Here is a 14,421-nt window from a genome sequence, read left to right as displayed (position 1 = left end):
GGAGTCTTGTGCTCCAAAATTCTGTCTGTCTGAATCTGGAAGTCCCAGATTATCTTGACCTGTTCATTTTCTGTAATCTTTTTCAGGCTTGTGATCCCACCAGTTCTTTGTCGCAGGCAGGTGGTGTTTGTGGCACAAGTTCCAATGAACCATCTGAGCAATGGTGTTGTGCCTCTGCTTGTAGTCTGTCTGCGCGATCGTCTTGCAGCAGCTGAGGATGCGATCTACTGTTTCGGTCTGCTTCCTTGCAGAGTCTACACTTGGGATCTGCCGTCAACTTTTCAATTCTGGCTCTGATGGCCTTGGTTCGAATGGCTTGTTCTTGGGCTGACAGAATCAGGCCATCCTTCGTCTCGTTTTTCAGAGTTCCACTTGTGAGCCGCAGCCATGTTTTTTCTTTGTCAATTTAGCTCTCAATTTTTTCCAGGAACTGTCCATGGAGATACTTCTTTCACCAGTTTTCTCTTCTGCTCCAGATTGTGTATTATTATTATTATTATTATTATTATTATTATTATTATTATTCCCTCACCTATCCTTACTGCTCAAGGAACCATGGCAATTAAAGAGGAAGCATAGTGCTCCTATTCTGTCTTGCACTTGACAGTATTACAATTTTATGCAATTTTGAGTTAATTCAAAAGAACCCTGTGATTTGCAGTTTGGAGAGGGAGTACAAGAGGGCAATTCAGGGGAAAGGAAGACACTTGGGGCTGCGACAGACCTCCTTCTGCTTCTGGGTCTCTTCCAGGTTGCTCAGGATCCGCCGGTGGTCATCGCTGGTCTGGTCCATCAGCTGCTTCATCTGCCGGACCCCGTTGATGGCATTTTCCAGCTCTGAGTCAATGTACTGGCTCCCAGTGTCAGAGAGCTCTGTGGGGAAAGAAGGAGAAAGAATTGTAGAAGCACAGGATGGGAAGGGGCCCCCAAAGGACATCCAGCCTGACCCACTCCTGCTGGAGAGAGGGCTGAAGATTGCCCATGCCTGGCAAACTTGTAAGCAGCCTTGAGTCGCCTTGGGGCTGAGAAAGGTGGGATAGAAATACTGTAAATAAAATAAATAAAATATTTTTTTGTCCTTTTTATCACTTTGGGCCCCTGGTGCTGGGTCACGCTGCTACTGATAAGTTACTCTGCTGTGCATTTATGAGGAAGGTCTTTTGTTAATAAGGTCACTTGCCCAACAAGAACCTCTGAAGACGTCTTTAGCCATAAATGCAGGTGAAACGTCAGGAGAGAATGCTGCTGGAGGATGGACAGACAGCCTGGAAAACTCACGGCAACCCAGTGATTCTGGCCATGAAAGCCTTTGACAACTCAGTGAATCCCATTTAGTCAGCCCTCCATATTCACTGCAGCTAAGGGAACGCGTCCATAAAATATTTGCTTTATTACAAACTGGATGTGTTCAAGTCTTAGAGGGAAAATAAGGAGGCTAGCTATTAGTAGATAGCTAAAATACTGTTGTGGAGCAGTGCCCAGTTAGTGGACTGTTCATTTCCAAGGTAAGTCTAGTTCAGGGTATTTTTGGCTAGATTCCCAAGGACCAGTTTTGGGAGTTACTGTCACAGTTTAATTTCCTGAAGTAATTTTCTGTGGAACTTTAAAGACTTGTAACCCAGAAGTATTTAAGATTTTACTCTAATGCAACCACAAGCTTTTTCATGCCAGCAACTTTCTGAAACCATTAAGCATTTGTACCTGAATTAATTCAAGCCTGTTCAATAAACATTCTTGTTCTTTTATTAACTTACACCAGCCTCAGTGTGTGTACCTTTGTGGTCAAAGTATTTCTAAAGTCAGCTTCACCGACGCCACGCAGAAACTACAGTGGCACAGAGTGTGGTACAGAACAAACTCTCAATATTACCTCAGCCTGATTATTATTGGAATGGTGGCAGCGGAATTCATTTGAATAATTATTTTAAATCTCTCAAGTTTGGTATTTCCCAGTTCCTACCATTTAAAATATTGAGTGTCTCTCCCCTTCTCTGATCTAAATTCCCCTGATATTGTTATATTTCAGTGGATATATTTCAACAACTAATTTAAAGGGAAAATCAAATCTATACAACTGTATTCCAACCACACTCCCTCTTCCTTTTGATGGCTTCATATTTTTGGGTGAACACGTGTTCACATATATTTTCAGGAGGTGCCTTGGTCGTTATACAGTCCAAAAAAGAAGGAACTTTTCCTGTACTCTCAAGGTCCCTGTATTGTAATGTAATATAGCTGAGTCATGCATTGCTAATAGGCTTCTACTGGAAATGCTGAGTCATGCATTAACTGTATATAGCAGTGGTTCTCAACCTTCCTAATGCTGCGACCCCTTAGTACAGGTCCTCATGTTGTGGTGACCCCCAACCATAAAGTTATTTTCGTTGCTACTTCACAACTGTAATTTTGCTGCTGTTATGAATTGTAATGTAAATATCTGATACGCAGGATGTATTTTCAGTCACTGGACCAAATTTGGCACAAATACCTGATACGCCCAAAATTTGAATACTGGTGGGGTTGGGGGTGAGTGATTTTGTCATTTGGTAATGCTGGAGTTCCTGGGATATATAGTTCACCCTAAATCAAAGAGCCTTCTGAACTCCATCAATGATGGAACTGAATCAAACATGGCACACAGAATTCCCATGACTAAGAGAAAATATTGGGAAGGTCTGGTGGACATTGACCTTGAGTTTTTGGAGTTGTAGTTCACCTATATCCAGACTGTGGACTCAAGCAATGATGGATCTGGATCAAATTTGGCACAAATACTCAATATGCCCAAATGTGAACACTGGTAGAGTTTGGAGAAAATAGACCTTGCAGACCGCATCTCGGCCTACGAGCCCACGAGGACCTTGAGATCATCTGGGGAGGCCTTTCTCTCGGTCCCGCCTGCCTCACAGGCACGTCTGGCGGGGACAAGAGAGCGGGCCTTCTCGGTGGTGGCCCCCCGGCTGTGGAACTCCCTCCCTGCTGAAGTTAGACAGGCGCCCTCCCTTATGGCCTTTCGTAAGAGCCTGAAAACATGGCTTTTCGAGATGGCCTTCAACTGAGTGCTATGTTATTGGAAATGACGACCGGAATGGACTACGACTATGAGACTGATTATGACCCCATGATATGACGAAGCGGATTTTTAGTATAAGTAGATGTTTGTAGTAATAGAATGTTGGTTACTGTCTTGATTTATTGTAAACTGTCCTTTTCTATGTTGTTGTACACCGCCACGAGTCGCCCTAGGGCTGAGAGTGGCGGTTAATAAGTGCAAGTAATAAATAAATAAATAATAATAAATAATTGTAGTTGTTGGGATTTATAGTTCACCCACAATGAAATAGCATTCTGAACCCCATCAATGATAGAATTGGGCCAAGCTTCCCACACAGAACCCACATGACCAACAGAAAATACTATGTTTTCTGATGGTCTTTGGCGACCCCTCTGACACCCCCTCGCGACCCCCACAGGGGTCCCGACCCCCAGGTTGAGAAACACTGGTATATAGGGAATCATTTGGGGAATGTGTTCTGGCCTAGTCCAGGTGACTGTGAATAATGTAATCCTGGGTCTGTGTTAAGTTAATGAGTTGGGAACCAATCAGAGACTGCTATGTGTATTTGTATAGAATTGTATATAAGGAAGTCATATACAGTGTATATCTCTCTCCTTGTGCTGTGATGCTGTTTGTCAAAGGCTCTATGTAATTGATTAAAAGAGCCTGTCTGCTAAGAAAAGATATAACTGTGTGCTGTGGTAAGTTTGTAGTGTCATCTAGATTGGAGGGGAAAAAATGGTGAAACTGACAATGGCGGGGAATATGCTCAAGTGTCTGTAAGAGTGTTCCAGATTGACTACAGTTTGTGGGAGCAGTTGACTGAAAATATTGTGCAGGAAGAAGCTACTGGAAAGCGCTGAAGTTGTGCAACTTGTTGTGGTTCAACAGCAACAGCATGATGGGATTGAGAGTGCAGATGAGCATGATGGAAATGAGAGTACAGATGCAGGTGTGGGCTTTCAGCAATCTGTAGCTAGAGACAAGCCGCTTTTCTCACAGGAACGGAATGTAGCTGATAAGGCAGTTGGTGGGGTTCAAGGTCAGATTGCCCCACAGGTGTTGAGACGGAGTTTACGAATTGCGGCGAAGTCTTGAGCTCATCCGTTGGTGGGAAAACTGCTTGTTAGCTGCCTGTTTGATGTTCAATGTTTTGATGTTTTACCTATAAGTAAACTGCCTTGGAGCTGGTTCTGTGTCAGTTCCAACGTTGCGAAATGGCCTGCGGTCTTCGGCTCTGGGGCTTGGGGAAAGCCTGCTTCACGTTACCTCTTGCTATTTTCTGGCCTTTCCTCTGTTTCTATGCGTCAAGTTTCCTGCTTTGACTCAAAGGGATTATATTGGATTTTTACCCTATATTACTGATCTTCTCGCTGCTGATAAATTGCTTTGTTTGAAAACCTCACAATAAACTTTCTACCTCACAATTTTGGCTGGTTTGTCAGGGATAGCAAGGTGAATCTTAGCCTGAGATACAACACAACTGATCTGCTGCTGAATTGTGAAATTAATCTCAACAATCCCAGCCTGCAGTATTTTGCAAAAAGGGACCAAAGCCCCATCTCCAGCCTCTCTTCACTTTTCGAAGCAGCTGCCTCACCCTCCTGCAGCGGCACTAGCCAAGCGGAAAACCATAATTAGTAGCCACCAGTCATTAGACATGAGTCACTTTTCGGGAGGAATGACTTCACTGGGCAACAGGCCAGTTTGGAAATGAGTAACTCTACAAAAGAAGGTGGCATTTGGGGGATTTTAAAAAGTAATTATCCCACTGGCAAGCTTGGGGTTTATTTATGTGGCTGTATCCACATCACAGACATTACCCCACATATATAAATATTATAATAATAACAACGCAATGCATCACAATTTTCGTTCCTGGGTTGTAAATGTCATTTCCTAATTGGTTCTATCATGAAAAACATGCGGAAAGTTTATTAAACTGCCAAAACTTTGTTTCTGCGAGAGGGACATCCTGCAGCACATTTTGCAACAGTTTTGCAATGAATATCTCATCAAGGCTCAGGAAACTCAACATAGTTTGTGCCACAAAAATGAAGTTTCTGGTGTTTCTGCTTAAAATAATTTAAACACTACAGCTTTTGCATGAGCCCATTGGAAAGACAAGGTCTGACCCCTTCCATTCCTCTCCCCCATGAATTTAAACTATGTTTCCACTTTGCAGCAATGGAATCATCATTAAGTTTGCAGACGACACCAAATTGGGAGGGATAGCCAATAGTCCAGAGGACAGGAGCAGAATTCAAAACGATCTTGACAGATTAGAGAGATGGGCCAAAACTAACAAAATGAAGTTCAACAGTGACAAATGCAAGATACTCCACTTTGGCAGGAAAAACGAAATGCAAAGATACAGAATGGGGGACGATGCCTGGCTCAAGAGCAGTACGTGTGAAAAAGATCTTGGAGTCCTCGTGGACAACAAGTTAAACATGAGCCAACAATGTGATGTGGCGGCAAAAAAAGCCAATGGGATTTTGGCCTGCATCAATAGGAGCCTAGTGTCTAGATCTAAGGAAGTAATGCTACCCCTCTATTCTGCTTTGGTTAGACCACACCTGGAATATTGTGTCTGATTCTGGGCACCACAATTCAAGAGAGATATTGACAAGCTGGAATGTGTCCAGAGGAGGGAGACTAAAATGATCAAGGGTCTGGAGAACAAGCCCTATGAGGAGCGGCTTAGGGAACTGGGCATGTTTAGCCTGAAGAAGAGAAGGCTGAGAGGAGATATGATAGCCATGTATAAATATGTGAGAGGAAGCCACAGGGAGGAGGAGGGAGCAAGCTTGTTTTCTGCTTCCTTGGAGACTAGGACGCAATGGAACAATGGCTTCAAACTACAAGAGAGGAGATTCCATCTGAACATTAGGAAGAACTTCCTGACTGTGAGAGCCGTTCAGCAGTGGAACTCTGCCCCGGAGTGTGGTGGAGGCTCCTTCTTTGGAAGCTTTTAAGCAGAGGCTGGATGGCCATCTGTCAGGGGTGATTTGAATGCAATATTCCTGCTTCTTGGCAGAATGGGGTTGGACTGGATGGCCCATGAGGTCTCTTCCAACTCTTTGATTCTATGATTCTATGAATCAAGCGGGATAAAAGGAGGAAAGAGGGAGGAGAGAGAAACCGGGGCATTTGAAGAGCAGCTAAGAAAATGGGAAGGTAGAGGATTAAACGTGACTGCAAAATTGGGAATGCCTTGTTCTACTTACCTTGCAGCTTTTGGGGTGGAAGGATGCAGAGGGCTCCCTCCAGGAAAACTAGAAATCCCAGCAGTGGAAGAAGTCGGCTGGGCGTCATCTTCTCCGTAGAAGAAATTCCAGGATCCTGCAGAAAGGCAAAGAGGAGAGTCCAGATTTATAGCAAAATCAATGTTCCTTGAGCCTTGATTCTTGTGAGGAGGGGGGCACTATAAATATCCTCAGACCTCACAACTATAAATATCCTCAGACCTCTGAGGATGCCTGCTATAGATGTGGGTGAAATGTCAGGAGAGAATGCTTCTGGAACATGGCTGCCACACACCCTAGAAAACTCACAGTAACCTAGTGATTCCGGCCATAAAAGCCTTCGACAACACTGTATAAATAGTTGCTGTTGATAATATTTTATTATGGTTATTCCTGTTATCATCATCATGACTGTGGGTGAAACGTCAGGAGAGAATGCTTCTGGAACATGGCCACCACACAGCCCGGAAAACTCACAGCAACCCAGTGATTCTGGCCATGAGAGCCTTCGACAACATTGTATAAATAGTTGTTGATAATATTTTATTATTGTTATTTCTATTATCATCATCACGACTGTGGGAGAAACGTCAGGAGAAAATGCTTCTGGAACATGGCCGCCACACGTCCCAGAAAACTCACAGTAACCTAGTGATTCCGGCCATGAAAGCCTTCGACAACACTGTAGAAATAGTTGCTGTTAATAATATTTTATTATTGTTATTTCTATTATCATCATCATGACTGTGGGCAAAACGTCAGGAGAGAATGCTTCTGGAACATGGCTGCCACACAGCCCGGAAAACTCACAGCAATCCAGTGGTTCTGGCCATGAAAGCCTCCGATAACACTGTATAAATGGCTGCTGTTGATAATATTTTATTATTGTTATTCCTATTACCATCAATCATGATGATGATGATGGCGATGACGACAACAACAACAATAACAACAACAGAGAAATAAGTTTGGAGAAGTTGTTTAAATCCTACATATCAATGGTTGAGACCTAACTCTGAGAAAAAGAAAGCTTGGGATGCATCTACATTGGACAATTGATTCAGTTTGACACCACTTTACTGGCTCGATGCTCGCCAATCCTGGGAGTTGTAGTTTCACAAGGTCTTTGTAAAAGCCTTGTCTGCTAAAGAATGCAGGGACCGCACTACATTGCAACTCAATGCTACAGAATCCTGGGATTTATAGTTTGGTACTTTGAGACAGGGAAGTATAAAAGGCCTTGCCAAACTACAGATCCCAGGATTCCATTGCACGGAGCCATTGTGGCTAAAGTAACACAAAACTGCATTAAATTTGACAGATGCATCCAGAGAGGGAAAATAACACAAAATACACTTTGCAACTATTGTTAGTTTCTTGTAACAACAAAAGGAAGTCAATTCAATGTGTAACTATTGTCCAAACAGACTGTACTTTTAATGCAACAAATACATCCTTGTGCCAAACCACATCATGCCTTCCATGTTCCTAAAGTAACGAAGAGGACATTTTTCTCTGGAAAAAGGTGTTAAATGCTGCATTTCTGAAACTGGCTTTCCCCCCCATGGATTCAACATTTCCAGAATTTTTTTTTCTTTACTCCGATGAATAGCCCAAGCTCCAGCCAATGGACACAATACGTGCCAAGGACTCTGTCTAGCCATGAAAACAAACAAGGAATCCAATGCTGGAGGGCGGGAAGCGGCACCTGGAAAGCAGAGGCAACCAAGACAAGTGTTTTGATGTTAATCGTAGACAATGTTTCACACTGTACTCTTGGATTGAAAACTTAGGGTACATCTACACCAGGTGTGGGCAAATTTCAGCCCTCCAGGTGTTTTGGACTTCAACTCCCACAATTCCTAACAGCCAGTAGGCTGTTAGGAATTGTGGAAGTTGAAGTCCAAAACACCTGGATGGCCAAAGTTTGCCAATGCCTGGTCTACACTGGTATTGGGAGCATACAATGCCCTTGCTGCGCCAGCTCCACTGGCTGCCTTCAAGGTTCCATGCACAATTCAAAGTGCTGGCTTTAGCCTATACAGCCCTTAACAGTTCTGGCCCAGTTTATCTGTCTGAAAGTATCTTCCTCTACGAACACCCAGGACATTAAGATCGTCTGGGGAGGCCCTGCTCATGGTCACTTCACCATTGCAATTGCATTTGGTGGAGACGAGAGACAGGGCCTTCTCTGTGGTGGCCCCTCAGCTGTGGAATGTCAATGCGGTAATAAAACTTCAACGGTTTGCAGCCATAAAGTAATTAGCTTTATTTACATTATTTCCACACACAAAAACATCAAGCTGGAAGTGATACATGGAGAGCGAGAGTTTGTTTGAAGGTGAAACAGTTACTTAGTTTATTTGTAGCATTCTTGAGGTATAAGCGTAGTGGTTACATAAGATCAAATGCTTGCTGCTTACAGAACAACGTTTCAAAATGAGTTTCTCTCAAATTATTATTTTCTTCCCAAAGGACTGTTATGTGAATACATAAGAACAGGTTTCAAACTATCTTTAACTTGTTTCTTTAACCAATTTTCCAGCTGCTCCTCAGCTACTTCCTTCCAGACCGTATTCTCACTGCCTGACTTGCATGGACTGCTTCCAACTCTACACCTGCCAGCGTGGTGGAGGTCTTGAAGGTTGGAAGGGCATCTATCAAGAAAGCTTAGATTGTGGCAAAATGGGGTTGGACTAGATGGCCTTTAGGGGTCCCTTCCACCTCTAGTGGAGTGTACAACCTCTGGGTTGTTGTAGGCTTTTTGGGGCTATATGGCCATGTTCCAGAGGCATTTTCTCCTGACGTTTCGCCTGCGTCTATGGCAAGCATCCTCAGAGATAGTGATGTCTACTGGAACTAGAAAAATGGGTTTATATATTTGTGGAATGACCAGGGTGGGACTAAGAACTCTTGTCTGTTGGAGCTAGGTGTGAATGTTTCAACTGCCCACCTAGATTAGCATTTGATGTCCTGGCAGTGCCTGGGGCAATCTTTTGTTGAGAGGTGATTAGATGTGCCTGATAAACCCTTTTTCCTAGTTCCAACAGACCTCACTACCTCTGAGGATGCTTACCATAGATGCAGGCGAAACGTCAGGAGAAAATGCCTTTATGGCAAGCATCCTCAGAGGTAGTGAGGTCTGTTGGAACTAGGAAAATGGGTTTATATATCTGTGGAATGACCAGGGTGGGACTAAGAACTCTTGTCTGTTGGAGCTAGGTGTGAATGTTTCAACTGCCCACCTAGATTAGCATTTGATGTCCTGGCAGTGCCAGGGGCAATCTTTTGTTGAGAGGTGATTAGATGTGGCTGATAAACCCTTTTTCCTAGTTCCAACAGACCTCACTACCTCTGAGGATGCTTACCATAGATGCAGGCGAAATGTCAGGAGAAAATGCCTTTAGAACATGGCCATATATCCCGAAAAAACCTACAATAACCCATGTGCCTGATTGTTTCCCCTCTGTTGTTTTAGAAACTTTGGTGGAGGCTTTGAAACAGAGGCATCTGTTGGGAGAGCTTCAGCTGTGCAGAATGGGGTGGGCTGGATGGCCTTCAGGGTTCCCTTTTATCCCTCCATGATCCAATTGGAAGCCTCGGCTGACCTAGATTCCACAGTGTGCAGCTCAGAGGCAGAAGGCAGCCTTTACGCTAAAGCCTGGCTTTCCGATAAATAAAAAAAGGATTACATAACCATCATCCCTTGGAAACATGAGAGAGGAATCACTTCTCAACTGTTTACATATCCTGCTTTGAATGAAACTGGGGGGAAAGTTACTTTGGTTTGGATCCTTCTTCCCAGAATCTTGCACATGGAGCAAAGAATCCAAAATCTAAGCTATTTAGGAACCAGTAAACATGCCCTTTTGCAAGGGGGGAGGTGGATTATGGGGCTTTAAATACCCAATTCCCCCCAAGGGAGCGGGATTTCGGACACCGTAAGCTGGAACGAAGCAACATTTCCGGGAATTGAATTCGATGTTACATAAGGGGTTTTGGTTTCTCTTTAACCGTAGCTAATAAAAGACGAGACGGGCAATGGGTTGCAATTGTGCATCCAGTAAATCCACAAAAGGGAAACAAGGGGAAAAGAGGCAAGCTGTGCCTCGAGATGATGCTTCCAACACCGTCACTGCCAGGCATTGCAAGGAATTGGACTCTCATGGAAAAAATGGAGGAGATTTGGGGTTTGTTTGGGTTTGTTTTTCCTGAACTAACAGCAGAGGGCTGGACTAGATGGCCTTGGGGGTTCCCTTCAAATACTCAATAGTGCATGCCTTTCTACTTCATACCACTTGTAAACAAAACCAAGTGTATATTCAACATTTCAGAAGCAGACAACTGTATTAAAAACTGCAAACCACTGTTGTTGTTGTTGTTGTTGTTTCAAAATGCAGAGCATGGAAGGGTTGTTGTGAGTTTTGCAGGCTGTCTGGCCATGTTCCAGAAGCATTCCCTCCTGACGTTTCACCCACATCTATAGCAGGCATCCTCAGGGGTTGCGAGGTCTGTTGCAAAATAGGCAAGCGAGGTATCTGGAATGATGTCCAGGGTGGGAGGAAGAAAGAACTCTTGTCTGTTGGAGGCAAGCATGAGTGTTGCAACTGGCCACCTTGATTAGCATTGAATGGCCTAGCAGCTTCAAAGCTTGGCTGCTTCCTGCTATAGGGAATTCTTTGTTTGGAGGTGTTAACTGACCCCAATTGTGTCTTGTCTGGACTAATGCCAGGCAAGAAACAACCAGGCTTTGAAGCTGCTAGGCCATTCAATGGTAATCAGGGCCATCTAACACCTCCCAACAAAGGATTCCACCAGGCAGAAACCAGCTAAGCTTTGAAGCTGCTAGGCCATTCAATCCTAATCAGGGCCAGCTAACACCTCCCAACAAAGGATTCCACCAGGTAGAAACCAGCTGGGCTTTGAAGCTGCAAGGCCATTCAATGCTAAGTCAGGGCCAGCTAACACCTCCCAACAAAGGATTCCACCAGGCAGAAACCATCCAGGCTTTGAAGCTGCTAGGCCATTCAATGCTAATCAGGGTCAGCAAACACCTCCCAACAAAGGATTCCACCAGGCAGAAACCAGCCAGGCTTTGAAGCTGCTTGGCCAATGCTAATCAGGGCCAGCTAACACTTCTCAACAAAGGATTCCACCAGGCAGAAACCAGCCAAGCTTTGAAGCTGCTAAGCCATTCAATGCTAATCAGGGTCAGCTAACACCTCCCAACAAAGGATTCCACCAAGCAGAAACCAGCCAGGCTTTGAAGCTGCTAGGCCATTCAATGCTAATGAGGGCCAGCTAACACCTCCCAACAAAGGATTCCACCAGGCAGAAAACTGCCAGGCTTTGAAGCTGCTAGGTCATTCAATGCTAATCAGGGTCAGCAAACACCCCCCAACAAAGGATTCCACCAGGCAGAAACCAGCTAAGCTTTGAAGCTGCTAGGCCATTCAATGCTAATCAGGGCCAGCTAACACCTCCCAACAAAGGATTCCACCAGGTAGAAACCAGCTGGGCTTTGAAGCTGCAAGGCCATTCAATGCTAAGTCAGGGCCAGCTAACACCTCCCAACAAAGGATTCCACCAGGCAGAAACCATCCAGGCTTTGAAGCTGCTAGGCCATTCAATGCTAATCATGGCCAGCTAACACCTCCCAACAAAGAATTCCACCAGGCAGAAACCAGCCAGGCTTTGAAGCTACTAGGCCATTCAATGCTAATCAGGGCCAGCTAACACTTCCTAACAAAGGATTCTGCCAGGCAGAAAGAAGACAGACTTTGAACCTGCTAGGCCATTCAATGCTAATCAAGTTGGCCAATTGCAACATTCACACCTGCCTCAAGCAGACAAGAGTTCTTTCTCCCACCCTGGACATCATTCCACTGAGACATAAACCCCACTTGCTTTGTTTCCAACAGACCCCTCAACCTCTGAGGATACCTGCCATAGATGTGGGCGAAACGTCAGGAGAGAATGCTTCCGGAACATGGCAAGGCAGCCCGGAAAACTCACAGCAAGCCATTTTTTTTTCTTTGTCTCTGTTTCCAAGCATATTTGAAAAGAAACGAAACTGGCCTGCTTTAATAATTGAATATTATTATTATTATTATTATTATTATTATTATTATTATATGCAGAGTATGGAAGCCGTCCCCTGGCAAAACTGGTTTGCTTTAATAATTGAATATTGATATCTATATTTAGGATTTAAAACTGCATTTTTTTTTCCTGTTCACAAGAGCTTCTAGATGAAGAAAGCGGGGTATTTCTTCATTACGACCAACTCCTTTGTACTTTCGAGGATCAGAAGGGCAGAGAGCCAGGCCAATTTGCCAGCCGCTTAAGAGGCGCTTTGCCCATGAAAGCCTCCCTTTGTTTGACTTCCCAGGTTACGAGGAAAGGCATTTCCAACCTTTTCCAACCTTTTCGAATGCAAAGATACCCCTGGAAACTGGGCCAAGGAGCTGCCATTTCAATGGAGTCTGTTTTCTGGAAAGAAGAAAGAGCCGCGAAGCTCTTTGAATCAGCGCAAGGCTGGAACGCATTCGGATCTTGCAAGAAGAGATCCTGCAATTTGCTTCCTGAAAATGTCTAGAAATGCCCAGCGTCACTACTATTTCATGTTTTGCCATTTGCTTGAGGAATCCTTCCTCTGAGAGATCACCTGGAGAAACTTTTCTGTCCGTCTCCCATCCAGGGACCATCCAGGATTGGCCCTGCTTAGCAACAAAGATCAGAAATAGTTCTTACAGTCACAAAATGCTTCCCACAAAATGATACTTTGTAGAATGAATGCAGTTTGATGTCACTTTAACCACCATGGCATCTGTTGGGAGGGTTTCCTGCATGGCAAAAAGGGGGTCAGATTGGAGGGCCTTTGGGGGGGGATTCCCTTCAATTTATATTGGAATGTATGGCTGTTTGGAGGTTTGATGGAGACTCCTCCTCTGGAGGGAAGCCTAAATCCTTTGGCACCACTGTTGGGATGAGAGTGCCTCTGAGCATGTGCAGAGTGCACTGAAATATAAAACCGATTAGCTTTGGGAGGTTCTGGGTTGGACTCTCGCTTGCTAAGATGTTCCTGCAAGATCTCTGTAGATCTTAGAAATAGTTTTGGGCCAGGACAGCATAGGGGTGCATCTACATTGGAGTATTAGTGCAGTTTGGCCCCACTTTAACTGCCCTTACTCAGTACTATGGAGCCATGGAAGGGATAGTTTGATAAGGGCTGGTACTTTGCTAAATCCCAGGAGTCCAAGGCATGGAGCCATGCTGGTTAAAGTGGTGTCATTCTTGGAGTGCCTCTGATGTTGCCGCAAGAAGGTCCTCCATCGTGCATGTGGCAAGGCTCAGGTTGCATTGCAGCAGGTGGTCAGTGGTTGGCTCTTCTCCGCACTCGCATGTCGTGGATTCCACTTTGTGGCCCCATTTCTGAAGGTTGGCTCTGCATCTCATGGTGCCAGAGCGCAGTCTGTTCAGCGCCTTCCAAGTTGCCCAGTCTTCTGTGTGCCCAGGAAGGAGTCTCTCATTTGGTATCAGCCATGGATTGAGGTTCTGGGTTTGAGCCTGCCACTTTTGGACTCTCGCTTGCTGAGGTGTTCCAGCGAGTGTCTCTGTAGATCTTAGAAAACTATTTCTTGATTTAAGTCATTGATGTGCTGGCTGATACCCAAACAGGGGATGAGCTGGAGATGTCTCTGCCTTGGTCCTTTCACTCTTGGCTCCTACTTCCCGGCGGATGTCAGGTGGTGCAATACCGGCTAAACAGTATAATTTCTCCAGTGGTGTAGGGCACAGACACCCCATGATAATGCGGCGTGTCTCCTTAAGAGCCACATCCACTGTTTTAGTGTGGTGAGATGTGTTCCACACTGGGCATGCGTACTCAGCAGCAGAGTAGCATAGCGCAAGGGAAGATGTCTTCACTGTGTCTGGTTGTGATCCCCAGGTTGTGCCAGTCAGATTTCGTATGATATTGTTTCTAGCACCCACTTTTTGCTTGATGTTTAGGCAGTGCTTCTTGTAGGTCAGAGCACGGTCCAGAGTGACTCCCAGGTATTTGGGTGTGCTGCAAGGCTCCAGTGGGATCCCTTCCCAGGTAATCCTCAGAGC

General features: G+C 44.8%; 1 protein-coding gene across 1 annotated transcript in view; it reads right to left on the bottom strand.

Annotated features, from left to right (window-relative positions):
- The window catches only part of CLU (clusterin), a 38,703-nt gene that overhangs the window by 14,274 nt on the left and 10,008 nt on the right, over positions 1-14,421 (bottom strand). Inside the window, exons 2-3 of the mRNA XM_067471513.1 lie at positions 6,289-6,403; positions 725-873 (exon numbers count right to left, since the gene is read on the bottom strand). Coding sequence (XP_067327614.1) covers positions 725-873; positions 6,289-6,376 — 237 coding nt within the window. The 5' untranslated portion in view covers positions 6,377-6,403. The remainder of the gene's footprint in view (positions 1-724; positions 874-6,288; positions 6,404-14,421) is intronic.

Source organism: Anolis sagrei, chromosome 1, assembly GCF_037176765.1.
Source record: "Anolis sagrei isolate rAnoSag1 chromosome 1, rAnoSag1.mat, whole genome shotgun sequence".
NCBI lineage: Eukaryota > Metazoa > Chordata > Lepidosauria > Squamata > Dactyloidae > Anolis > Anolis sagrei.
Note: the sequence above shows the minus strand (reverse complement) of the source record. Positions and strands in the feature narration are given on the sequence as shown.